Genomic DNA, 27,811 nt, shown 5'->3' on the forward strand with positions numbered 1-27,811 from the left:
CTCCTCCCTGGAGATATGCAAAGCTCACAAGGTAAACCGTAGCTTATTATGTTGAAACAAAAAGGCTTCTGGATGTTTAGAGTAAACTGCAAAGACACAATGGTTTCAGCCATACTCTGACGGTTATGATGACAGAAAGGTGTTAGTAGGTGTCTGCCAGGTCTTGGTATTTATCAGTGTACTGTCTTTAAGAATTATGCAAATATATAGGAAGAACTAGAAATGATAACAAAATGACGCATATAACCACACAGGAACAGACAAGGAACCAACAGTCTCTGGCAGTCGCTTATAATACAATAGAGACACACAACAAACTCACAGAAAAAAATGGTAAATAATTCCATTTATTAAATCTTTCCTTTTTAACTTTGTAGTTAATAAATCAAAACTCTGCAAGTCACGATCATACTGTCTTTACATACACGCCACCCTGCCATCAGCTTAAACACTAAAGCTGCCCAACTCGTCTCTTAAAAACTGTTTTCATAGGACAACTTTAGCTGGCAGCCTGCCTGCGCAGTGCAGTTTTAATGCGTGGTTAACTCAAATGTTAAGTTTCTGAGGCAAATCTGAAGATTCTTATGAGAACAGCTAATGAGAGAGGGCTGGACAGTCTTACAATTCGCCTCATGACTCTGAAAGCCAGATACTCTGTTAGCCTGATGACTGGTTTTAAAGGAGCAGAAAATTCCTCTGATGACCCTCAGAGACAACACCACCAGTCAGACAGAGAATAAAACAATGAAAACGCACACAGAGGAAACAGTGTGTGGGTACAGCCTGGTGATGCCAGGAAACTATGGCAGATTAGAAAAATAAATCTCAGGAGGGTTTTATTCCATTTGCTATGATTTGTGTTTTCTCCAATTCATATATTTGCTTTAAAGTCAACACATCCCACGTGCTTTATCATCATCCACTGTCAGAATAATCCATTTAGAAGTGTTCTTCCTATGCTTTTTGCCTGCTACACAAAGCACAGGTGGTCTTTGTATATTATTATGGATTTTCCGATAGATCTGAGATGCAAGCCAGGAGAGTCTTGACAGGCAACCCATTATCTCTGCCCTGTTAATGACTTGAGGATTCAAGAAAGTAAAGAACACAAGTCAGTGAGGAGAGGATAGGTGGAATTCCATTCAGAAGGGTTTTCCTTAGATTTTTAGTCTTGTCAATTACAAAAAAAAAGTTAAGAGTCTATGATTGTGAGGCATTTGCTGGGGACTGCCCCTCCTCCTAGCTAAGCAGCTGTCGAATTTCCTTGTGCATGTGACACAGGAAGTCCGCATATGAGGCGCCACCACTACTGCTCTTGTCCTCCATCAAGAAACGCTTGAAAATCAGTTCTAATTTGTCCTCCTGCTTCACTACCAGCAACTGCAGAGGGAAAAAAAGAAAGATAACTTGTGTGAATGGAACTGTGGGTACTGGCAGATGATTGTATTTAGCCTGGGAGAGCTATATGCATCAGCTTACCTTCATGTATCGTGGTCTCTGTACTCTCAAGCATTCAATAAAAGTTCTTAATTTCCTAGAGTAAGGATTATCCAGCACAGGCAGGTTCGTCTGTAATATAAGAAATATTAATAAGCATTCCTCCATTACCAAAAATGAAATAAAGTTCTGATATATGAATGGTCATTAAATAGGTATGACATAGGGCCAAATTCTTAGTAATCAAGCATTACTTATTACTTTAACAGACACACTCCTTCCATCACTCCTGGACACTCATTTCTATCACACATGTCAAATATATTTCTATTCAAGATAAGGAATCATCAAGCATATGTTAATACTACCTTCGTTCCAAATGAGCAAGCTCAATCAATTCAATTCTTATTTTATGTCTTGTGAATATCCACAGTGGTTGTACTCAATCACATAACTTTTCTGAGTTAGCCAGAAAGTCATCTTCTTCTTGTCATCTTTTCCAACTTTTATGTGGGGTCAAACTGCCTGATCAACCTTCTTCAAACAGCTCAGTCCCGCACCTCCTTCCTATGTCCAACCCTTTTCCTTCAAATCTTCTTTTACTTTAACTATCCATTTCCACTTTGGCCTCCCTCACATTCTCTTCTCCTCTATTTCCACTCCCATCACTCTTTTGCCCACATATTCATTGTCTCTTCTTATCACATGTTTATACCACGTCAACCTACTTTCCAATTCTTTCTTAGATCTCTCTCCCACTTTTGTTGTACCTCTGATTGTCTTAATTCTTATTCTGTCCTTTTTTGTAACTTCACACATCCATCTCAGCATTCTCATTTCTGCCACATCCAACTTCTTCTCTTGTGCTCCCTTTACTGCCCATGTCTCAGCTCCATACATCATTGTGGGTCTTACCACTGTCTTAAAAACCTTACTTTTAACCTTGGAATTAATTCTTCAGTCACACAATACTCCCGATACATTCTTTCAACTGTTCCATCTGCCCTGCACTCTGCATCAAATTTTCCATCTTGGGCCAACACTGATCCTAGATATTTAAATATTCACTGATTTCAAAATCACTCCCTGCAGGCTAACTTCTGAATCCTGATCATCTTCAATCCTCTATCTTCTAAAGCCCTTCTCCATTCTTCCAACTTGCTCTCCATTTCATTTTTTGTAGTGCTATACAGCTCAGTGTCATCAGCAGAAAGAATGCACAGGAGGAACTGGTGCAGATTAGCCAGGAAGTAATATTCAAAATTCATATTGAAAATTAAATGAGCTAGATATTAACAATGTCTCGTTTTTCAAATAACAAAATGGACTGAAAAGTACAGTAGGTCTTATAATGCCATCATCCTCACCTGATCAGTCTGATCTGCGATGAAACAAAAAAAAAAGTGTGCACTAGGATGTGCCAGAAGCATAGAACTTACAATCAGTTTTATTCATCATAGTTTGAGGTCTGGCGTAGTAAAGTCAAAGCCTTGGAAGCAAGCTATGATCACAACAGGAAAATACTCATCCAGTCACAAGCTCAACGAGAACAAGCAACAAGTGGTATATCCAAACTACAAAGATAACTGGCTAAACACAATAAAGCCTTCACTGATGCAGAAATATCAAAAGTTTGAGTGAGACCCAGAGGCATTTTAATGGATTCTGCTATTGATAAACCAATCGATAAAAAGTTATTAAATCTGTGAAACAGGCACCTCTTTTAGCTCCTACTGCTCCATCATGTTTTCCAAAGTCAGGAGATAGAGGATGTCAGTCAGGCTGATCATTTATACCAAACCACTGATGAAATTGACAGACAACACACGTGTGGCACAACTGTGCATTTATTGCTGATTTTTATAGGAAAGAATATGAGAAGGCACCTATTTCTACTTTTTCTTTTCTGCATTTATATAATGAAGACAGAACTTGTGAAGTAAAACACAAGCAAGTGAACATTTCCTCTATACACATGACAAAAATGACCCTGTAAATCTATATTGTGATGGGTGCTTGAGCATCTGCCTGTTTTGCTGTTATTGCCACTTTCAAATTATTTGTGCCCCTTGCTTATGAAGGGAAGCCCTCCTACTTGCCCCACTTATAGGCAAGGACTTCCCAAATGAAGTAGGAAACGTGGAGAGAATTATTTACTTTCATTATAATTCCCCCTGTGCCTTGCATGCCTTTTTAATATGAATTCAGCACCTGCCCTTATCAAACTCTCAGCATGTGCTTGAATTTACAGATGTCACAAGTTTACAGATTCCACACAACTTTAATACAACAACAAAAAAAAAGTGTGTTAAAAGGACAATTGCTTGGGGCAGGAGAAAATGTACATGCAGGCTGGCAATTGACACTCTTGGTCACATATGTTAAGCATACTAAGACAAGTTGCCATCTCACTTTGTTAGCCAGCAAGTTTTAGCAAACAAATGCACCACTCCTTTCTTGAGCTATCCTGCATTTAAAATCAAGCAAGACAAATGCAGATCTGAAACAGATGTCTTGTGTATAGATTCTTGGATATGATACTAAGTTTTGTAGTGCTACAACAAAACAGTATGTTAATCTTTAGTGACATGCACCACATTCTGTCATTAACAGTCTTAAGAGTCTCTCCAAGCAGCTGAAAGTAGTGACATGTGCCACAAACAACTGACTTGACAATCCACTGAAGAATGGGCTAAATCAAAGAAAGCATATCTTAACTGACAGACACAGACTTCAACAAGTTGAGAACAACCAGTACAATGACCAAACATAAGAGGTTAGTGATATAAAAGCAGGAGGAGGAGGAATTGGAACTCATTTGTGTGTGCCTGGAGAAGTAGCAGAGACAGCTAGCAAGATAATGCTGCTCACATCACGAGGTGTTTGCAGAATGATTTAGTAAACCAAAGTGGTCACAAGAGATTACAAGAAGTCATGTGAGATGGCAGTGTTAAAATAAAATGTATCGTTTATTGTTTCAAATGTTGACTAAAAGTGCTAGATCATTTAATTTAATAAATGGTGATATAAAATACAATCTGACTATACACTAGGTTAATATTATCCAAAAGTAAATATTTTTAGCCCAGTGGTTCCTAACCTTTATTGTTTCGTGCAATTCAAGTACTCCCTTCATCGACACTATCCAGTGGGATCCTGTTTTCTTGTAAACGAATATTAAGCTGGATATTATTAATAATGTTATTGCAGGTGCTGGTCATAAAATTAGAATATCATGACAAAGTTGATTTATTTCAGTAATTCCATTCAAGAAGTGACACCTGTATATTAGATTCATTCATTACACACAGACTGATGTATTTCAAATGTTTATTTCTTTTAATTTTATAATCATTTTTTAATGATTATAAATGACAACTAATGAAAGTCCCAAATTCAGTATCTCGGAACATTAGAATATTGTGAAAAGGTTCAATATTGAAGACCCCTGGTGCCACACTCTAATCAGCTAATTAACTAAAAACACCTGCAAAAGCCTTTAAATGGTCTCTCAGTCTAGTTCTGTAGGCTACACAATCATGGGGAAGACTGCTGACTTGACAGTTGTCCAAAAGGCGACCATTGACACCTTGCACAAGGAGGGCAAGACACAAAAAGTCATTGCTAAAGAGGCTGGCTGTTCACAGAGCTCTGTGTCCAAGCACATTAATAGAGAGGTGAAGGGAAGGACAAGATGTGGTAGAAAAAAGTGTACAAGCAATAGGGATAACCGCACCCTGGAGAGGATTGTGAAACAAAACCCATTCAAAACTGTGGGGGAGATTCACAAAGAGTGGACTGCAGCTGGAGTCAGTGCTTCAAGAACCACCACGCACAGACGTATGCAAGACATGGGTTTCAGCATGTCGCATTCCTTATGTCAAGCCACTCTTGAACAAGAGACAGCGTCAGAAGCGTCTCGACTGGACTGCTGCCGAGTGGTCCAAAGTTATGTTCTCTGATGAAAGTAAATTTTGCATTTCCTTTGGAAATCAAGGTCCCAGAGTCTGGAGGAAGAGAGGAGAGGCACAGAATCCACGTTGCTTGAGGTCCAGTGTAAAGCTTCCAAAGTCAGTGATGGTTTGGGGTGCCATGTCATTTGCTGGTGTTGGTCCATTGTGTTTTCTGAGGTCCAAGGTCAACGCAGCCGTCTACCAGGAAGTTTTAGAGCACTTCATGCTTCCTGCTGCTGACAAACTTTATGGAGATGCAGATTTCATTTTCCAACAGGACCTGGCACCTGGACACAGTGCCAAAGCTACCAGTACCTGGTTTAAGGACCATGGTATCCCTGTTCTTGATTGGCCAACAAACTCACCTGACCTTAACCCCGTAGATTGTCAAGAGGAAGATGTAATACGTCAAACCCAACAATTCAGAAGAGCTGAAGGCCACTATCAGAGTAACATGGGCCTCTCATAACACCTGAGCAGTGCCACAGACTGTTCGGACTCCATGCCACGCCGCATTACTGCAGTAATCCAGGCCAAAGGAGCCTCAACTAAATATTGAGTGCTGTACATCCTCATACTTTTCATGATCATGCCTTTCATTTGGCCAACATTTCTAAAAATCCTTTTTTTGCATTGGTCTTAATTGATATTCTAATTTTCCGAGACACTGAATTTGGGACTTTCATTAGTTGTCAGTTATAATCATCAAAATTAAAAGAAATAAACATTTGAAATACATCAGTCTGTGTGTATTGAATGAATCTAATATACAAGTTTCACTTTCTGAATGGAATTACTGAAACAAATCAACTTTGTCATGATATTCTAATTTTATGACCAGCACCTGTATACCTGAACACTGTTATAAAGATTAATCTCCAACCATAAGCCCAACTATGATGTTGTGGGTTAAAGAATAGAGTCACACTCACTAAAGGGATTCATCTCCCTTTGAAGAGACATCTTTGCAGTTTCACAATTCAAGGGGCAGTGAGGCCTTGGCTATATGCAGGCTGTAATCACACCGAGTATGTTCCTGTAAATGATAATGACTTGTGCCGAAGTTTTAAAAAAAAAAAAAAAAAAAACACTGCCCCAAAGTAGGTATATACAAACAGTAAAAGTTCATTACTCTCCCCTGTTGTGGGTAATCCTCCACCCTACCATCAGACCATAACTATATCACTGCCTTGCTACATGCTTCGCTTTCAGTTTACACTCTGAGGACACATCCATTAGATATTTTCAGTCTGGTAAGAACACTAGAAGGATTCCTGACCTACCTCTACTTCAGCTAGTTTCAATGACACTGTAGTATTGATTCAACTCACTGACAACTTGTATTCACAATTTTAACAAGAAGAAGAAGTAGTTCTGTTTGTGCAAGTGGTGGTAAGCAGAAGTAAACTGCTCACATTTCCTCCCACAGTTTGACCCCTTTATGAAACCATTCACCTCATCATACATGTCCGGGATGTGTGTTGGTACCTTGACTCTCTACTTTTGTGTCTTTCTGAGTGGTGTTACAACTGACACAGGCCTGTGGGGAAACGACAGTAGGCAAGGTACATTCTACAAAATATCATAAGGGTGATTACTATGATAAATAGGCTATGCCAGATGTTCACCTAATCCTAGTTTTCAATTCCCAATCAAAATTACATCAATTCAGAATTAAAACAATCACTTTGACATATGTTTTTAATGCCAAGCAGTAACTGCATTTTTTTAAAAGTTAAATTTAATCTGCAATCTTCCCATACATACTCCTGAGCAACTGAACCTATACCTTGAGGTACAAAGTATCCTGATTGGGAATAACTGTTTTAATCCATTAAACAGTGTTAAAATCATTGCTGAAAAGTGCCGATCAAAACATCTATTAGTTGAAATCAGTTTTAATGAAATAGAAATATCTGCTAATATTGTTTATGGTTTGCCAAAATTACATCTCAATCATGAACTAAGGTGAAATCAGTACACAAAAATCAATAAATATTCTATTCATTTTCTTTTAGTACCTATCTTATTGAGGACTGAGGTCCTTTTCATTTCATCCCTAAACATGAGTCCCAGCAAATATCTAAGCAACATTAAGTCCTCTTTAACTTATAAGCACTCCATTAAAGGATAAAAGCCAATGTATATTTTCCAACTTTCTAAACAAACTGAAGAACTAATTCTATTTCTTGCACTGTCAAGATGTTTCATAGACAATACGAGAGAAGTGTCCTAAATTTACCCCTTAGCTAGCTTGTTTGCAGCGTCTCCCGAGTTTCCATTATAGACAGGCCTGGTTCAACAAGACATTTCTGACTCTGAATCTGTGTGTACATCTACATTTAGGTGTCAGTCTATTCTCTTGACATGTCAAGCCCTCTCCTGCCACCTAAAGGGCAAATTAAAAAATTAAAATACAAATGCCTGTTAATATGTAGTTAGAATGTCTGATTACATGGATATTTAGGCCTCATCCTTAGTAATATCAGAAATGTGCTGTAATGTAAAGGTACATGTTGTTACAAATACTAAAAGAACTACAAAAAAGTCTTCTGAGTGTTAGCTACTGTGAAGAGTGCTCATGTTTCTTCTGAAAGACTAGACCAGGCCTTCTGCACAACTTAATGTATTGAGTGGCAGAATTGACAGCTTATTACAAACTTTAAAATTGGATGTAATAAAAAAATTAGTTTATTGAGAAAATCAAACTCCTCAAATTAGTAAATAGGGACAGCTGGGATAAAGTACAAATTCTTAAAATCAGCTATTAAGGATCTTAAATTGACACTGTATGTCATGACCAAGCAACACTGAAGAAAATTAAGAAACAATGTTGTTCTCTTCTCATTTTGACATTATCTTAGTCCTTACACATGATTATAATCCATGAATGGCACTGGATAACAGTATATATACTGTACAATAAAACTAAAATTATGACAATTAATAATAAACATTCACTAAAACTTGCCAAAACACTAAACTGGGGTGGACAAGATGACATTATGAAACAAAATAGCTCTGTCACCTGCTAAGCAAAGCTGTATTATATTCATAAAGTTATTTCAGTGTTTTTCTGATACTTGGAAGCTATACATTCGATATGATGCCTTTTTGTTCCTCTTTATTAACCAAATGTTTATTGTGATTTTCATATAATTATAAAAGAATAAGTGTGGTATTTCACAGTCAAAGATATTTCTTCACAAACATGACATATATGCATTTGACAAATGGAATTGTGTTGTAGAGTTAAGTGTTGTCTATAAATTAAAAAAAAAAAAAAAACAGCTTGCCTACACTGGTGCTTTGCAATGGAGGTATAGAGGAAAGGCTAAAAAACTTACCAAATATGTCAATTTTTTAAACCAAGACAGTTGTCAAGTATTCCTCTCCATCCTGTTATTAGTAAAATAGTTTATACATGTCATTTATGAACAAAAAATATATAAAAGACGACCACCAGCCATGCACAGTATTAGGTCAGCACTTTGTGTTCCTGTGCAACAATCTTTCACTCCTCCGGGGTGTGGTTTCCTCTCAAAAGACCAAATCACAGTAAAGTTTTTGTGTCACGAGGTTGGTTTTGTTTTGATCTATTTTGGTATTTATGTAAGAACTCATACAAGCAAACAGAAAACGCGTCCTTACCTTTGAGAAAAACAGTATCAGGAATATGCGATAAAAAGACTATTTCCAAATTCCTCATTTTGTTACAAACGTGTTGCAAATAAAAAAGGGCATTCTTTTGTATATTGAAAATTTTGCTGCTTCATTGGTAGGTTTTTAGCTTTTGTTTCCCGGTGGTATGCCATGCCATATAGCCTCCTATGTAAAGTGCCAGTGTGAGCAATATAAATTTTTTTATTTAAAAAAAAAATGCTTTAACACAATATTGTTTCGCAAATGCCTATATATCATGTTTGTGAAGAAATAAGTTCAATTTGAAAAATACCAAATTCATGCTTTAACACCTGATACAAGTGACAGCTGTTAAATGATAGGACTGAACACCACCACAAGTTAGGTAAAAAAGGTACTGCAAGGAAACAGCAACTTAACTTTAAAAAATAAAATGCTTCAGAAATTTTTTTTTTTTTTTTAAATCAATATCTGAAGCAGTTATTTCCATGAAAACCAAGTGGATCTCAACTTGGAAAAAAAACATGCTGGTTGAGCTTGTGGCTCTTAATGGATTTTTGCTCCAGAAAGTGAGAAAAAAGAGGTTTGTACATAAACTTTATTCATTCTATGCCCATATTTTGCACTAAACATTACAAAACTGACCCTGCACTCAATGTTGGATATGAGAAGCCTAAGTAAGAGGTTTATGGTCAAGTTTAGAGAGGACTCTATTTAACAATTAAGAGTTGTTTGTATTTTACCAGTTGGAAAAAGTAGAAAATAAAAGTAGGTTGGAACATGTAAAGGTACAGATGAATTCTGAGAGTAAAATGTTTTGACTTTTGATGCACATGGGCATCTCATTAAGTTTAAGATGACAGGCTACAATGCTCATGAATAGGGTCTCTTTCTTTCTCTCATATATACTGTATATTAAATTAGCCATATAAAATTTCCTCAAGTATTACAATAAATAAAAGCATTTTGTAATGCAAAATATAGGTATTAGGGGCATCATCTACAATTTTACACTAAAAATAATTTCTCTAGACTAATAGATCATCATCCTCCTTGCAAGCATTTCTTACCATATTTGGGTCGACCTGTCCAAACGTAGGTGTGTTAAAGATGTTAAGAAGCAGTTCCTGTTGAACGTTAGCCCCTACCCACAGGAATAGGTTCAGTCCATTCTCTAGAAGGTAGATTCCACCCTTGGACAGTCGTTCTTCTGAGTCACGTATTGCAACGGGTATAGCCTCACTTTCCACATCAAGTTTTTGCTAAAATGTAACGAGGATAAAAAAGCATGTTAAGGTAACACTCCTGGCAGTACATACCTGAAAGGCTCTGTGTGTCATTTATCAATTTACTCCATGCTGCTACTTCGTACGGTGACAGAATCATTGGCAGTAACAACAGTTAACTATTTTGGTTTGCAGGGCCTAGCCCATTGAAATATACAAGGATCTGTTTTAGAAATATCATGAAGAGAACTACTGAAATGGTTAAGGGAATAAAAGAAAAGAATATACTAGGAGGATGGTTGATGCAATGCACGAAATGTACTAAGAAATGTAAAGTTGTAACATTCAGAGAGATTTCAAGAGTAACAGCTGAACCTAAGAGATATTTCAAGAACAGTGTATTAGAATAAACTTTTATTTGGTAAGTTATTTGGGTGTAAGCGAACAAACCAATCAAGAGTAAATGTATGCTTTAATCAGCACTGTTATGCAAATTCAGTGGTTTATAAAATGGACCTCTGCCCTTATTTCTTTGATCATTCTGTAACAGACTACTGTGATGAATGCTCCCTGTTCAGCATTTGCTGTAGAGTAAATAAAAGATGTAATGGACAAGATCCCTCCTGCCTGATTCTTTACTCAAACAGGTCCTAGTTTGAGGATAAGATTTCTTTCAATATATATTATCAATTTAATTTCTTCCATAGTAATTATATGCTGTGGCTATACTTAACTTTTATAGTTCCTTTTGAAAATTGTTATTAAATTTATCATTAGTAAAGAGTAGCTAGTTTTATAGTACTGCTGTTTACATTTGCCAGGAATAACTCCTCCTGAAAAAGGAATTAAAATGCACCTTTAATAAAAGGTTGACTGCCAATTGACATATGCTGTAAATTAGCTGTAAAAAAGCCCTAAAAATGATCACTTTGATGAGACAATAGATTTCTAAACTGCTCAAAAAGTTAGTGCTAATGCATCATTCAGAAAAACTTCTAAATTACTTTGTGTATCAAGGGGAATGGCCTCAAAAATATTGAAAGGGTAAGCTGAAAAAAGAAAAATTACTTTGGTGAAGAGAAATAATGGTATAACCAATCAAATCTCACCAGTAGAAGTAAAACAACATTTCATGGGAGATTGGCTAAAGTGTTACAGTACAACCTCAGTATCTACCATTTAATTGAGTCAGTACCTCTGTGACCCAGTCTGAACTTGAACTGTACAATGTAATCCTCATGAAGCTAGAATTTATGGAGGGACTGCCATTCACAAACTGTTTGTATACAAGGCCAGTGCACAAAGATGCATAATGTGGTAAAAAGGAGCACATAACCATAACCTGGACCTGTGAGTAATTGATAAAATTCATGTGCCATGATAAGTCATCATGGTTTTACATTTGGAAAAAGCCATAGGAGGTCTTCATCTCAATATGGGCAATACTATGATCAGTGTTCTTAGGTTTGATAATTAATTTGTATAGTTATAAAACACCCAAAGAGTATAAAGCCATTTTACAGGACCAGATTTACCCCATGGCGAAAATACTGTTAAATTCATGATGTTCACCTATTACATGATGGTTAATACCCATGTAAAACACAGGACAACTAATTCAAGAGCAGTTTCATAAAAATCAGCACCATAGAACACCTACTATGGCCTTGCTAATCATCAAACCGTAACATCCGTGAATCTTTTTGAGAGGTTCTGTGGCAAAGAATGCAAAGTTGACTTTCACCTTCTTTATTCCTTAAAGAACCGGACACTTTTTCTTGAAAAATGGTCTTGTACCCTACTACACAAAATCAATGACTTGTACGATAGCATTTTAGGAATGAAGGAATAAGGCAAAGGCTCCTTATTATGTCCTTGATGTTAATATAAATTAGGTGTTCCCTTTATTTTGTTCAGCCCCGATGTTTCACAAAATATTATGACTTTGCTTTGTGATGCACTTGCTTATGCTGAATCCTGTTAATTGAATGACTGACTGATTGCATATGACAAACTACTTTCCCATTCAGAAAATTAACAGGGAAATTGCTAGAAAATATCCATATATAGTTCCATAATATCCACTTACCAAAGGCAGAAGTTGTGGATAGAAGAAAACATGGCTTTCAGCAACATCCATTGAGGTAACAAGCTGCCGAAGGTAGGCACGGTCATCAATAGACACATCCGCACTCGGCTGGAGCACATCACTTTTCAAGACACAGTTTAAATATACTGGTAGAAGTTTTAAGCACTCGGGCAAGATAAGCTGCAGAGACATAACATTGAGCCATCAGAACATTAAATCCAAGGAACACACAAAGCTTCAGAGGACATCCAGAAAAGGCAATTCATGTCTAATTTACTAATGAAAGAAACAGGAAATTCAGAGGTTTTTTTTTTTAAATGAAACGCAACTTTTGAATTTACGAACATTTGTCTTTTCATGTACAGAAAGCAAAATGGAGTACTTTACCTAAATGTGAGGTTTAGTTGAGATGAACATGAGCAAAGCAATAATGACAGCATATAGTAACTGACAGAACAATTAGATTAAGTCTACTTACCTGTCCTGCTGATGAGGGGCTTGCACAATTCTTGCGATAGCAAGCTAGGATCTGTGCACTCTGGTTTATTAGGCTGTCTCTTACAGATTTTGTTGTTCCATTTAGGACACTGCGGTAGGCTATTTATATCAAAAAATAAATAAATGTATTAAAAGTAAGGAAATCATTCAACCCTGCTCTTCTCATCTTCAAGCTTCTATCTTTGTTAAGTGACTCAATGGGAACAGTAATTGATAAGACCAGACATCCCTAACGTAAGCAACAGTTTCCAGGTCCCTTTAGGGTATTAAAAGTTGCTGCTAGGCCAAATGAGAGGATTTAGTCCCTTTAGGATTTCCAGGGTGTGCCCGAGTGTCTCATCCCAGGGGGATTTTTCCTGATACACCTTCCATGGGAGGTGTGCAGGGGTATCCTCATACGATGCCTGTACCATCACAACTACTTCATCTCAATTTGCTCTCTAATTTCCTGTCTAGCAATCCTGCTCAGAAAATTTACATTGCCCACTTGGTCATTTTGGTCACTTCTCAAAGCTTGCAAGCAAGGGTGCGGAAAGGGAAATAAAATGAGCACAAAGTCATCTACTGGTCGAATTAACTGATTAGCACTGGACTAGACTGTGAACAACACCTCAAGGCTCTTGTACAAATGGTTGTCTCAATAAAGGTAATATAAAATTTTCAACAAATATAATTCAGTGAACAATACAGAAAGGTATAAAAAAGACAAAACACTATACCAAATGTAAAATAATTTTACAGGTACACTGCAAACTCTTTATTTCCATACTAATTTGATGTGCTTGATAATGCATTTTAGACTCTAAGAAGATACGGTTGGGGCAGCCATAACCCCCAAATGCACTTCCAGACTAATGGAAATTCTTGCACTGCAGTAATATTACAGTTGTTTGGGTAATTCTCTTACCATATTTAGCAAAGAAATTAATCAGGCAGTCAGTCTCACAATTCCTGTAGAGTTCAGCCAGCTGTGTACAGCAGTTGAGAGACAAATTATGGACACACAGTCTTCTCTGACCACTGCAGCTAGTATATAGAACTGCACACTGCCAAACAAGCAGAAGATTCAAACTCAGCAAAAGGTGGTAAAACAGCTTACATAGCATAATCAGATGAAAGAAGGGTGAACTACAAGTGATAGCAGCACATAATATCAATAATGACAGCTCAGCACTATCACACCACTTTCAAAACACCACTGTGCTGTGCTAGGCAGAAATGTTTACAAGCAAATCTACATTACATACATAGAAATACTGTGGAACTAAGAGGGAAAAAAGGCAAATTAATTACAAATTAAAAACAAAATAAGAATGGATATGTACAGCATGTTGCACTCATACCAAAACGTAACAGTAAAACTACTGTAGTTTGGTAATTCCTTTTAACATAAAGAATTTCATATAGTGTAGTTTAAACTCTATATGTTGTGAGCGTTAACAGTTGTGTGTCTGACATAGAGTTTAAAAAAATGTACATAGCAACACAGTACACAGCTTCACATTTAACATAATGGGTCACAAGACCATGAATAGTGAAAGTGAAGTAGAAGATTAATGAAAATAGGAAAATCAGGTAATAGAAAAACAAAGCCTAACAGAGATGTGGTTAATGATATTGGATGCACATCTTTTGGAAATATACGGCATGTGGATTAGATATTAAACTGATAATGTTAGGAGACAGAAAATGCTTTATAAAATTGCCAGTGTTACAATCTGCAGCATGAACAAGAACCCGAAGTTTATTTTATAAAACAACACGCAGGCAATGTTACTTCATTAGTCATATAAAACCTGGGTGGTCTGACGCTTTTAAATGCAGTACATTGTAAACTGCTTTACAGCGCTGTATTGGCATAAGGAACAAAAACATCTCTCTTCATTCTGTCTTAGAGAAAAGCCACAAATGGCAGACAGTTTGTATAGTCTTTTCCTAGAGGATTTAAACAATGTTTCTTCTATTTTATGTGGGCTACACCACCTAATAAATTTGTGTGATTATACAGCTTTTTACCATGACAACCCCAATAAACTCCAAATACATGTTCCTAAAGTGGAACGTTCAGCCATGTGCAACATATACCTGTATGAGTGCTCCGCTTTCCTCACTGAGCTTGTCATCATGTCTAAACTCCACTGTTACTGTCTTATGAGAATCCAGACCAGCCAGCTCAACGTCAGTTGTGTTGCTCATATAAAAAGCTCCAAAAAAATCTGTTGCCCTGATACCTAAATCAGCAAAAAAAAGTTCTACATTAGTATCATATTCCAGAAGGACCTCATATCACTTCTGAGTAACAAAGGCACATAATTAAAGAAAATGTATACAGTATAATCCACTATTACAATATTTTACAAAATTCAGTAATAAAGAACTGAAACAAAAGTAATACATTTCAGCCAGACAGCTCAGAATAAACCTTACATATAACCACTCCAAGCTGATCATAAATAGGCCAATCGAATTAAGCTCATTATGAATATTACTTATGAGAAGACTGAAAGACAATGTCTGCGGTGGGCTGGCACCCTGCCCAGGATCTGTTCCTGCCTTTCGCCTTGTGTTGGCTGGGATTGGCTCCAGCAGACCCCCCGTGACCCTGTGTTAACATATAGTGGGTTGGAAAATGACTGACAGAAAAACAATGTTCATGCTGTATGCAGTATTTCAACCTATTAATACATTTTCTTTATATACTCAACGTCTCTAAAAAGAAAAGGCTGAAAGAAACGGACATTTGAATTAATCTGCAGTTAGCAAGGTTTCAAAGGTAATGGAAGTTCAATTTAAATCAAGTCAATGTATATTTATAAGGCACATCTGTACTTATTAGCTCTACACACCATATACTAATAACATATTTTAGGAATATATAGTCAGATTGAAATGCAAGATGATATGTAACAAATATCAAGCGATATGTACACAAAAATATATATTAATACTATAAAGCCATTTTTTTCTCATCATTTTCATGTTATTAAAATAAAGAAGTTTTTATGAAAACTGAACTAAAGAAGTAAATAGGATCTTTATGACAAGAGTCTGCTTGTGAAATTAGCACTGAATCAGCCTACATTACAGCAATTTTCTTCAAGGTATCCCTGTAAGCACCAAAAGTACTTCAGTTATGTGATAATCAACAAGAGTCAATGACTAATCACGCTGTATGGGACTAAATAAAAAAATATCGCTGCCAAGAGAAAACATAATAGTGAGTAGCAGGATGATTTAATTTATTATTTGTTTCAGTGAAAGCAGTTGCCAGAACATCAGTTTCTAAATATTTACTCTTAACCCACCCAAGTTGTAACTGATACAGAAACCTTGACGACTTTTAAAAAGTATCTGGGTGAGGGATTTGGATAACTTGCTACTAGCTAACAAAACAAGCTTGGCAGACAAAATAGTCTACTCTCATTTGTCAAATGTCTTATATTCTTAATTTCAGTTTCAATTATGTACTTGCTCTGTAAAACAAACTGCTCTTATTTCAAAATAACATGGCTGGCACAGGACATAGCTTAGGTGTTAGAATGAACTGTATGAGTGTCTGGAGAAAGGGGATGGATTTGAGGTCAGTTTGCGTTACTGTTAACAAGTTATCTGTGTAAACCATTTATTTTCCAACCTTTCCTATTTAACCAGTAGTTGAAAAAATTAGTAGTGACACAGTACATTTTACAGGAGTATACTAGTCATTCCATAACCACACCCAAATGCCTGCTGGCTACGGATTAAAGTACAAAGCCCAGGTCAGTTGAAAGAGTTTATAGGTGGACACTACAGAAAAAAATGGCAGGATGACTTGAGTGTTCTGCATAGTCATGTAAAACCTTTTGTATATACGTAGATAATACATTGCTGCTTGGTTGTAAAACACACTTAGAAAGCTCAGCCAGAGAAAAATGTTTTTCTCCCCAACAACAAATAAATTACATTTTTTCATCCAAAGAGACCAAGATGGTACCAATCAAATTCCTTTTTTAAGAATGGTACGAGTATATTTAATGAAAAATAGCACTAAAATATGTTTGCCTATATCAAGGGAGAGGATATAAAAAGGTTTATATTGAAACCAAAAGCAAGAACTAGTAAAAGACATTTTAAAATAAACCCAAAGTCAATGGTCTTTCAGATACTAGGAAATTTACACTGCACAGAACACCCACCAGTGCTAGTCCGCACTCGCATGACAGCATCAAAGCCAATTTGCTTTTGCACGTCCCTACGAAGGTCATTCAAGAATCGCTCTCCATCAACGGCAACCTTGGAAAGAAAATAAAAAAATAAGTATTATCTGCAGGCTGTTACTTTTTAGTAACTATTCAAGTTCCCTTGGCTCTGAATAAATCCCTCACTAATTCACCGATAGCTTCAGGAAAAAGTCTGCAAATGCAACACTTGTTTTCATGTAAAGAGAGCCTTAAGTGGGTGTTAGCAAATGGCATTAATGTGGAGTAACAGTGCTAGCATTTCTGCACAAGCTCACCTGGAAGTAGGTGTACTTATAGACAGAGCCTCCTGTTTGTAGGGGGACAACCCCTAGAGTGGCAACATCTACATACTGGTTGGGGAAAAGGAAAAGATCCACACAGCATCCCTGGGCCACGCAATCTTTTGCAAGACTCCCATAGAAACTGGTTTGAGGCTGAAATAGCGTCTGGAGAAAAAGAACAAACTAAATGAAACACCAATTAAATTAAAAAGTTCATACAACATAATTTTATATAATAATTTCCTTGAAGTTCAATTCATTTGTGTTTTACTTCTCATCACTGGCATCGGTTTAAAATTCTGATTTTGCTTTCAGTCTTTTAGACAAATTTCTCTAGCACAGTTTAAAAAAAAAAAAAAAAAAAAACATGGTGTAAACCACACCAATCCCTAGGCACTGACCTAGCTGAGTGGATGTTCAAGAGTTTTCTATCAGCTGTGTCCATCATTCTTTTTCTGTTCATCACATATTTAGTTAATGCCTTTGAGATCCTATAATTACTCTTACATTTTTCATAAGCAGATTTCATTAACATACTCTACATTGTTTTGGCCTTGAATACCTTTTCCTTGTCTGTACCAATTAACTTCTTATCTTCTCTGTTCTTCAGCTTCCCAGGAGCCTCTGCAATAGGAAGTGTTGAGTTGAAAATGAAGAGTTTGCCAGCACAGTCTGCAGCCTGTTGAAAACCATAAATAATGTCATTCCAGAAAGGCCCTCCTTTAATTTTACCTGATTATACAAGCAAATGCTACAGCCAGAGCAAAAGCAAGAAATAATTATGCTAATAAACCTTTTTTATTTTTTAAGGGAAACTCTTTTGTACAAAGTAAAAAAACAAATACTTTTTAAAATATTTATTGATTTAAATTGTGTTAAGTAAAAACACAAGTCGTGACTCATTCTTGGCTGACCCCTAAAGTCAACACTGACTGGTCTAAAACAGCAAGTATGTAGACATAGATTCCACTATGTAAACTGAATCAGAAGGCCACTATTCCACAGCCAGGATAATTTATATTGTTGCCCCTGAAACCGAGGTGCCACTATTAATCTTAATCTAACAGTTCATGAAAGGCCCCTTTCTTCAACTTGACAGAATTTCTTAATGCTGGTGCTGACTAATGGATCCAAAGAGTGCCTGCATAAGGGGCACCAATAATCTTTTGGCCATATTCCTTTGCAATGGCCTACACTACTGAGGTCTTGTACACAGTCCATTTAGACTCTATGTCCCTGACCTCTCCCAAAATGAGAGAGAGGCTCTTCTGGAAGCAAAAAGTGAAGTCAACCCGTGCATCAGCATCCAATAATTATATCCAACACACTTTCACTACCTGTTTGGGTCTTTCAGGTTTGTCCTACAGATATGACATTCATCTGTGATAACGTACCATCCAAACTGCTACCCCTACACAAATAAGGATGATAAACAAATATACAAAGTACTGAAAGTTTCCCTTATCGTAAACTATAAACAATATTTAATAATGTTGATGTAACGCAATACATTTTCATCTCCCAATATTACTTGATCTATTTTACCTTTTTTCATATTTCTGTGAAGTTGGTCACTCTACTTGGATGCACAACTCACACTGCCCTTTAACAAGCACCTCTCCTCTGAAAGTCACATTGACTTTTGTTTCTTTTGCAAAGAAATGTCCAGGTGTGTGACATATACAGAAAACTGAATAAACCCATTCCACAAGTACAATAACTATCACTTAATATTTTTTACCCTTTTTAAACAAAAGTGGTTTAAGCGTTACCTAACACAAGAAGCCACAAAATAATAAACATTTTTAAAATGTTGGAATGTTGGATTGTGAGCATGTTATTTTGCTTGGACTGCAATATGGACAATAAAAATCATATCTGAAAACCTAAATGTACCAATCCTCTTGCACATTACCTAAAAAAAAAAAACAAAAAAAAAAAAACAAAAACACAGATGCACTGCATTAAAGCCTCGCGAGTTACCTTGAGTGCCTCCAAGCCAGCCTGAATCACTGGTCCAAAGACTGTCTCTGTCTCCCGGGTATCAGCAAACATGTCAGGAATTTGCTCCAGCAAACTGAAACAGAAGCAAGCAGCAGGTGAGCTTAATCATGAAGGCAGCAGCTGTGAGAACACAATTCCCACGACTCCATGAGCTAAGCTAACAGCAGGTCAGCTCATTGTGACAGCTGAGGAACGGTCCCAAACTCTAATCCTGCAACATCTGGCCTATCCTTATGTGCAGGTTTAATATCATCTACAACAACAAGATAAAATATTTACACTGAACTGATTTACAACAAACACAATTTTAAACAACATTTTTAAACTAGGAGTTGAAAATAAACTACTGTACAGGCACAATTATATTACCAAATGTTCAGGAGTGAAAAATATGAAAAGATAAAATATCTCTTTATTAACAAATGACAAGGTGATGAACTAGCAAACATTTTGAAATATTTTGCATTTGGAGTGCCATTTGAAGAGTAACCAAATGATAAAATGCTTCTAAAAACCTTTGCAGGACAATGCAAATTTGCTGAAGCTTGGGAAATGTTTTGCCTGCTGGAGGCAAGAATCAGATTTTCATAAAGCAAATTTTCATCACTTAGTTTTGAACTCATTTCCACTGGCATTCATCGCCTCACTATAATAATTAATATCTCAACATACATATTTTAAATCATAACATTTGACAGCTACCTCAAAAATACCATTACCCATTATTGCTTATTTAGCCAAGTGAATGTTTTTTGATAATGTGTGTATGTATATATGTATGTATGATGACTCGGTTTCTCATGCTCACTCATAGTATGAACAAAACAAAAGCAGAAAGAAACTCCAATGTTTGCACACATACTCTGTGGTACCATTAAGCTAGCCAGTAAAACACTGTGATACTGACAGGTTTAACAATGGATGGCTGAGGAATGAGACAGCAGCATACTTGCAAGGCATTCCAAGACAAATAAACACAGGGCCAAACAGTAAGAAATTAGTTCAGTAGATACAGAAAATAAAATATTTATTCAGCAATTTTTTAACAAATAAATACTGTAATTGTGTTGTAGTCCCACCTAAAACAAGACAGTATTAAAATGGTAAGTTTCTTTGACACTGATAGAAAAAGCATTCAACACAACTAGTTGGACCCTACAAGTAGCCAGCAAGTTGAATTGTATTTTAAAAGTGAAATGGCTTGGTTTCTACACCAACTACCAACACAGCACCTTAAAGCATACCTTCAAAAGATATTAAAAAATGTATACTTTGTACACTTATTAAATTTAGGTTCCTTTAAATATTCTCAATTGCAGATACTATGAATTCTGAGCCTCATCCCACTTTTAGGGTCCAATCTCTTGTACTGAATACTTAGGTTTTTTTTTAACAATGGCAGCCAAAAATTTCAAAACAGTCTGGTTTAAGAAAGAGACTGTAATACAATCAAAATACTTACTGCACTAAACACCTGTTTTGATTGGATCACTGAACTGAAAAAAATACTTGCGGCCGAGATTCACCATTAGAGAAAGTGCTAATTAACTTTTCATTACAAAAGAAGGTGGACATTTCTCATGCCCCCCTTACTTTAGCTACAGTTTCTACCTCAGAGGTTAGGCATGTTGACGCTAAAATTAGCTTTGTCTTGCTGGTACATAACTATTTTTCCCCCCACAAGCAGAAGTATTCACAAAGAATGTTCATCAGTTTAGCACTCTATTTATGTAGATTGTGTATATCCAACTATTTAATCTACATTGATATAATCAAAATACTGCATCTGTATTTATGCTTTTTGGAACAGTCGACTTGCCTCTTGATGAACTACTGCTTAGAAGTGGCTTGGCTAAGCTCAAACTGTGCAGAATCACTCTAAATCTTACTCATCTGGTAGATATTGTTTAGACACCTAGGATTCTGCATTCAAAGGGATTTCTTTTGGATTCTCTTTTATTCTCACTGGAAGTTCCTTTATGAAACATTATTCATACATTTAGTATTATCTTCTCTAGCCATGACAATGATAAACCACTATCTGATTATCGTCAGATAACCTCAGTTCATCACCTTGAAGATATAAAAGTTTGTATGTTTATGAATTTTCTCCAGCTAAATCAACACAATAGAATTCAATGTTGCTGGATCAAACACACAAAAACTGCTGATACTTAAAAAGCTGGGAACATTTACTGATTTTTTTGACTGCAATCAGAAACTCAGTTATCATGGAATTTGATATATTTTTTTTTTTTTTAACTTAGGGTCAATGAAATAGATAAATGAGTAAGAGAGTGGACAGGCAGTGGTTAAACATTTTCTGCTGTAATGTACTCGTTTGTTTGGGACAGCTATAAAAAATGCCACGTAAAATATTAAAAGATTTTTGCTCCTGCTAATACTAAAAGTCTGATAAATGGTTTTACTTTAAATACATTAGATTTTGACAACTCTCTTAACAGTTTGAAAAAACAGTACTAATAGGCCTCAATGGGTACAAAACACAACTAAGATATTACCGATTTATAAAAGGAAGTCAAAGAAAAAGGAATAATGAATACTACACTAAACATGACTGAGCAACTAGGTCTAAGAAAGATTACAGTGGCTTAAAGGTTTGGTAGAACCAATCCATTTAAGTTTTATGTTTTTTTTCATGATCAAGTAATGCATAAATAGAAGAGAAGGACAGCCTTTTGCTTATAGTTGCCTGAACTGTTTAGCTATCTACTTGCTTTCTTACAAGTTCTACCTTGAGAAGTGCAAGAATATGCAATATGAATTGTCCAAATGCTTTTATGTATAAGTAGAATATCATAACATACAAGTACACAGATTTCCATGTTTAAAGAAAGGTTTTAAAAGGATACACACCATGCAACACATAATATATATATATCTATGATTACTGCAACTATGTTTTATCACAGAGTCACTTAGTGGACTTTCTACTTTACTGTCTTAAGGATATTAAGGGAAGGGTGGAAGCAGGCTCACCTGTTGATTACTGCCCTAGACTCATTAACATTAACCAGGAAACCATCCAGCAAAGGTACAAACATGTCTGCAACATCTGAGACAACCATCATCTGGGGCTGAGCCAAGGAGCTCTTCACATTGTAGAAGTGCAGCACTTTGTTGTAGGTGATAAAACCTACTCGGATACAAGATTCTCCATCAGGACCTTCCCTGTAAGAAAAGATAAGCTATAATACTGCTTTTCATCACAAAGTAGCACAATTTTTAGTTCAGAACATTTATACAATATTTCATTGAGAGTCACTGAAAGTGAGAGGGAAGTTAACTTTGCTATGAATGCACATTGTATCATTAGAACTTTAACTTGCTGCTTTAAGAAGTATTATCAATGAATAAGTGAACAAACCAAAAATTCATAAAGCTAAAGCAAGTTGCAAGAAAGTTGCACACCTTAAGGAGCAATCACACTGTGATTTAGGGGGCAGAGACATAAGCAATACTTAAGGCTTCCCGTGTATAAGGTGGATATTCATGGCAAAACAACAGCTGAAGATGACTCCATCTTTTCCAGATAGCTTAGAATAGAGCTCAGAGTTACATACCTTTGGAGAGAGGACTACAATAATATCCTGAGGTGCATCACGAAAGAATGCACACACTAATCCCACTTCTTATAAGGCTGCAATCCTGCTTTTAAAAACTGCATGTAAAAACGGGCAGCGGACATGTAAATTCTGCAATTACACCTTTTTAATAACCAGTTTTAAAATGGATTAAAATCTTTGATCTTTGTAGTGTTTTAGTCCACCCAGTTTTTTTGTCATGGTGGGAATTTTTTACAAGAATCTTTTGCTTTCAAGGAAACTTGACAGAGGTTTCTCATAAAAGAAAGCCACTGCTGACAAAGCTTACTTCCAGGTACTTTCTGTATATTCAAATGTGTGTATTATGTAGCTCTCTTTCCCTTTTCTCTTTAAATTAATTCCTCATTTGTACTCTTCTTCCAGTTGATTACATGCACTACCATTATTTAAAATTGATGAAAATTTAAGAATTAACTAATCTTTCTGTTAGGGTTTCAAAATATCACAAGTGGATTACCTGGGTAGACAGTCCAGCAGAGTTTTGAGTTCTTCACAGATTAGGCTAACCAAGCCATTTTTGACTGCATTGTACGAAACATCAATTAGGAAGATGAAGGCCGGAGGTTGGGGAATCTTATTATTCTGAAAGGCAACACATATATTTGCTAAATGGTATCTCATGGTAGCTAGACTACATTGCAACAGAGACATTAGAATCACAGCTTTAAAATGCCATACGTTCGGATATTGCTGATGAGGACCCTAACATATCTTTCAAGTCAAATCATATGCTTGGAGCCTATTTTTAATTTTAGATCATGCTGTCCTAGTTTGTTATAGTTAACTCACTTTGCAGTAGTCTACAGTGGCCAAGAACTCATATGTCCCCATGGATAGCTCTGGGCGATCACAGTAGTCAACACGCTTCCCAGTGTGGTCTAAATGCTGGAAGTAGTGAGGTGGTACTATAAAAAGAAAAAAAAAAAGCAAATTAAGTATTTTACATGCATCATCTAGCTTCTTTCTTTACTAAGCCTCTACCAGGACTGAACAAAGAACTTCAACACAATCCTACCTAGGAGTGTACATACAAATAAAGAAAGCTTACCTTCAGACACACAGCTACAGAAGCCACATTGGAAACGGCGGCCTCCTTCGATGAACTGCATGAAGGGACACATATAAGCTTTGCACCGGTTACAACGAATTGGGCCAGTTTCTCCATGGTCTACAATGTAGGGGAGTGCCTAATAAAATATAGAGAAAACACACAAGGTCAGTAGCTGACTGAGAATGAATATCACTACTAAATGAAACTACACAGGGTTACACCAGCTATACAACTGAACAAACATCCTTCCATTTGTTAAATCTGTATAGGGAACCCAACCAAAATATATCAAGAACGGGAAGTTCTGGGAAAAGTTTTCCACATGTGGTTACAGATTAGAATAAAAGAGAAAAGGAAGATAGAGTGCCAAAAGCAAATTATAAATATGAATTGGTGCAATTCTGAAAACTGACTGCTGGACAACTAAAATGGGCAGTCAAACTTTTGCAAATGATATTATGAAAGGGGTATTCCAATAATAATAAAGGTGGCAGTAATAATAATAACATAGGAATAATATAATAAAGGGATAATTTATAGTTATTTGGATTGGGGTTAGTGTTATTCTAAGATGGTGTTCTATTTTTTCCCATCAACCTACACTCAATAACCCATAACAACAAAGTGAAAACAAGTTGTTAGGTTTGCAAATTTATTAAAAACCAAAAACTGAAATCTCTCATTCAAGAATTCAGACCCTTAATTCAGTAGTCCGCAGAAGCCCTTTGCCACACAAAGTGTATGGAGTTCTGCCCCAAAGAGTCAAATTTTTGCCTCATTAAACCAGAGAATCTTTTTCCACATGCACTCTGTGTCCTTTAGCTCGTTGGTGTTAACTCCGAGCCTCCGTCCAGGAATTCTATATGTAAGCTGTTAACCCTGAGTGTCTCTCAGAATAAGCTGTTGTGATCAGATGTACAGTGTGTCAAGTCTGAATAAAGCTCGAGACAGTGTTCCACTGCCATCTAGTGGATTAAATAACATCAAGGTACCAAAAAAAACCATTAATTTTTCTATGCATTTTCCAACTCTTTGGTAACTCATTAGTATTCATAAGTAGGGTGAAGCCTTCAACTAAAACCCACAATGACAAACGAAAAGCTGTAAATTACATTTTAGAACAAAGTAAAACAGAACAATTAGTTGAATCAAGTGATAGTGATGACAATGTCAATTGGTCATCAGCACATTGTCATCAGATGTTCACACAGGTAGTGAAATTGATGCATATGGCACTATACACCTGAACTGCCATGACATGCTTCATGAAATCAGTTGCGTAAAGCTGCAGCAGAGTGCAGTATCTACATTGAGACGGCAAAATGATTGCAATCAAATGGAAAGACATGAAAGAGGTTAGCTCCCTCGCACTGTTCATAATGCAGCAACTGCCAATATTTATGTCAGTGGAAATGTGGTGTAGCCTACAATAACACAATGGTTGGGTCATCCTGCAAATCAGGCACTGACATTCTCTCTAGTGCAAAAAACAAAAAAAAATAAAAAAAATAGGAAAAGTGTGCAATGGAGCATGATTCTACTGCCCCAATTGCGACTGGGCTGTGTATTGGTGACTGTTTCAAAGCGTATCACATGAAGGACAAGTACTAAACCTGCATCAGTAATGCAGTGGACACTAGAAGTACCTTTCCTTCAGTATTTATGTTAATGTTTTGGTATTTACATGTTTCTGTTACATGTAACAGCATTTTTTCATGTTGAAGAAAAAATATAAATGTTTTTGGCTTCTTTTTCAGGGGTTAATCATAATGCTAAAGAGTTTAAATGCCATTTGGCAAAATCCAAGCAGCAGTTAGTCACACTAGGATAAAAGTCTAAATGATGGAATGCTGCTGAAATGGTCTTCCTTCCAACAGGTTCTCCCATCTTAACCGAGGGCTTCTGAAGCTCTGTTAGAGTGATCATTGTCTATTTACTCAATTTGGTCAGATGGCCAACTCAGAAGAGTCCTGGTGGTCCCAGAATTCTTTCATTTTACAATTATTGGGACCACTGTGCTCCTAGGAACCCTCAAAACTTCAGAAATCGTTTTATACTCTTGCTTTGATCTGTGTCCACAATTTGATCATAGAAGTCTAAAGAGATATACTGCAAACATGATGCCTATAACACTACTTGACACAGTTTTATGTGAATTCTTCAGGTCATAATGGGAAGAAAGAGAAATATATATGGAAAAAATCATATCTGTTGTTTGAGAAGCTAAGTAAAATCTGTGGACACGAGAGAGAAGATAGAAATGTTGGGAGCAAGATAAAGGTTTAAGAAATCCAAATGCTTATTAAGGCTGCTTTTTACAGATGTGTCAAAAAGGCCTAGAATCATACAGAATGATTACACTATATGGATTATGGGAAATTCCAGATAAAGAAAGAAAACATATTCTGTAAATATAAGGTAGGCTAACAAAAATTCTAGTTTTAAAACAAAAGAATGTCTAAAATTCATTTTACAAGTGCTCACACTTTTGTGTAAAGGATCTTGTTTTTAGTTCTAGTCTGCTGTTTGAACTTAAATCCAGTCAGCAATTTCACCCATCAATCCATCTACATATTAGCAAACCTGTCAAGGCAGAAAGTAAGGAATAAAGATAGAGATTTGATTTTTAGAGTTTGTTACAGGCCACCAAATTCTGATGTTTCAGTCAATAACATATTCTTTAATCAAAAAGATGTATGTGGAAAAAAGAGGAAGCAGTGATCATGTGTAATTTTAACTTTCCAAACATTGGATTGGGAATCCCCTATCGGAAATACAAAAGAGAAAACTAAAATCGTGCTGACAGCTAATGACTGTGTCAAAACCCTCATGTAGTAAGATCAGTCTAGATCTCATCTTTTTGAACAATAAAAATAGAGTAATAAAAACCAATAAAACAAAATGACTAAAAATTGACCAAGCTGTATAATTAAAAGTATTATACTGTAAAAAAAAATAAAAATAAAGATTACTCTACAAGAAAATAAAATGACACCCAAATAATTCTGACTTAGAGAAATACTGGGCACTGTAACAAGAGATAGAAAAAAAGCATTCAACACAAATTTTTGAGTACTGCACCAGTAAAAAGACGAAATAAAGAGAATTTAGAAAACCTCAGGGACACAAGAAGACAAATCATTGAGACGAAATAAAGAGAATTTAGAAAACCTCAGGGACACAAGACGACAAATCATTTAAATTGGGAAGGAAAACGGCAAACAAACTAAACCAAAATTTCAGCCTTTGATACAGTCCCACACTGGAGATTATTTTTAAACTTGAAGTTGTAGGCATCAGAATGATCCACAATGCCCAACTTGCAAGAGACAACAAGTACAAATAAGAGGAGAATGCCTCACAAGGAGTGAGACCATCAGTGGAGACCTGGAATGGAAGAATGGCAGACTCTAAAGCAGCAAAAAAAAAAAAAATTCCAAAACAACCTGGGCAAGCTTCAGAACTGGGCCAACACTTGGAAAATGTAGTATAATGTAGAAAAGTACAAGGTGCTAGTCGTGGGCAAAAGGAACGTCAATTAAAATATAAGATGTGATGCACTTCCCTACATGAAGCAACCTCTGAAAATGATTTAAGGGTATATGTTGACACAATCTGTGCTATATGCATAAGCACTTAAACAGGCAAATAAAATGTTAGGTTATATTGTAAACACTGCTGAATAGAGAACGAGAGGTGTTAACCATGGACTATATAATGCACTAGTGAGACTACATCTGAAGTACTGTGCGCAGGCTAATGGTGAATCACATACTCATGGACA

At 36.2% G+C, this 27,811-nt stretch overlaps 1 protein-coding gene across 3 annotated transcripts in view; it reads right to left on the bottom strand.

Moving 5' to 3' along the window:
* Positions 1 to 327: 327 nt before the first annotated feature.
* Positions 328 to 27,811, bottom strand: part of sec24c (SEC24 homolog C, COPII coat complex component) — a 91,423-nt gene continuing 63,939 nt past the window's right edge. For 2 of the 3 annotated variants that reach the window (XM_039768265.1, XM_039768247.1), the window contains 15 exons: positions 24,025 to 24,163; positions 23,766 to 23,881; positions 23,434 to 23,558; positions 22,351 to 22,542; positions 19,330 to 19,423; positions 17,909 to 18,025; positions 17,341 to 17,511; positions 17,021 to 17,117; positions 14,931 to 15,076; positions 13,753 to 13,891; positions 12,826 to 12,944; positions 12,348 to 12,527; positions 10,103 to 10,294; positions 1,480 to 1,569; positions 330 to 1,380 (listed from right to left, as the gene is read on the bottom strand). In XM_039768265.1, the coding sequence (XP_039624199.1) occupies positions 1,240 to 1,380; positions 1,480 to 1,569; positions 10,103 to 10,294; positions 12,348 to 12,527; positions 12,826 to 12,944; positions 13,753 to 13,891; positions 14,931 to 15,076; positions 17,021 to 17,117; positions 17,341 to 17,511; positions 17,909 to 18,025; positions 19,330 to 19,423; positions 22,351 to 22,542; positions 23,434 to 23,558; positions 23,766 to 23,881; positions 24,025 to 24,163 (2,058 nt within the window). In that variant the 3' untranslated portion in view covers positions 330 to 1,239. Of the gene's footprint in view, positions 1,381 to 1,479; positions 1,570 to 10,102; positions 10,295 to 12,347; positions 12,528 to 12,825; positions 12,945 to 13,752; positions 13,892 to 14,930; positions 15,077 to 17,020; positions 17,118 to 17,340; positions 17,512 to 17,908; positions 18,026 to 19,329; positions 19,424 to 22,350; positions 22,543 to 23,433; positions 23,559 to 23,765; positions 23,882 to 24,024; positions 24,164 to 27,811 lie in introns of all 3 variants that reach the window. The other variant, XM_039768257.1, reaches the window with a different exon arrangement.

Source organism: Polypterus senegalus, chromosome 1 (genome assembly GCF_016835505.1).
Source record: "Polypterus senegalus isolate Bchr_013 chromosome 1, ASM1683550v1, whole genome shotgun sequence".
NCBI lineage: Eukaryota > Metazoa > Chordata > Cladistia > Polypteriformes > Polypteridae > Polypterus > Polypterus senegalus.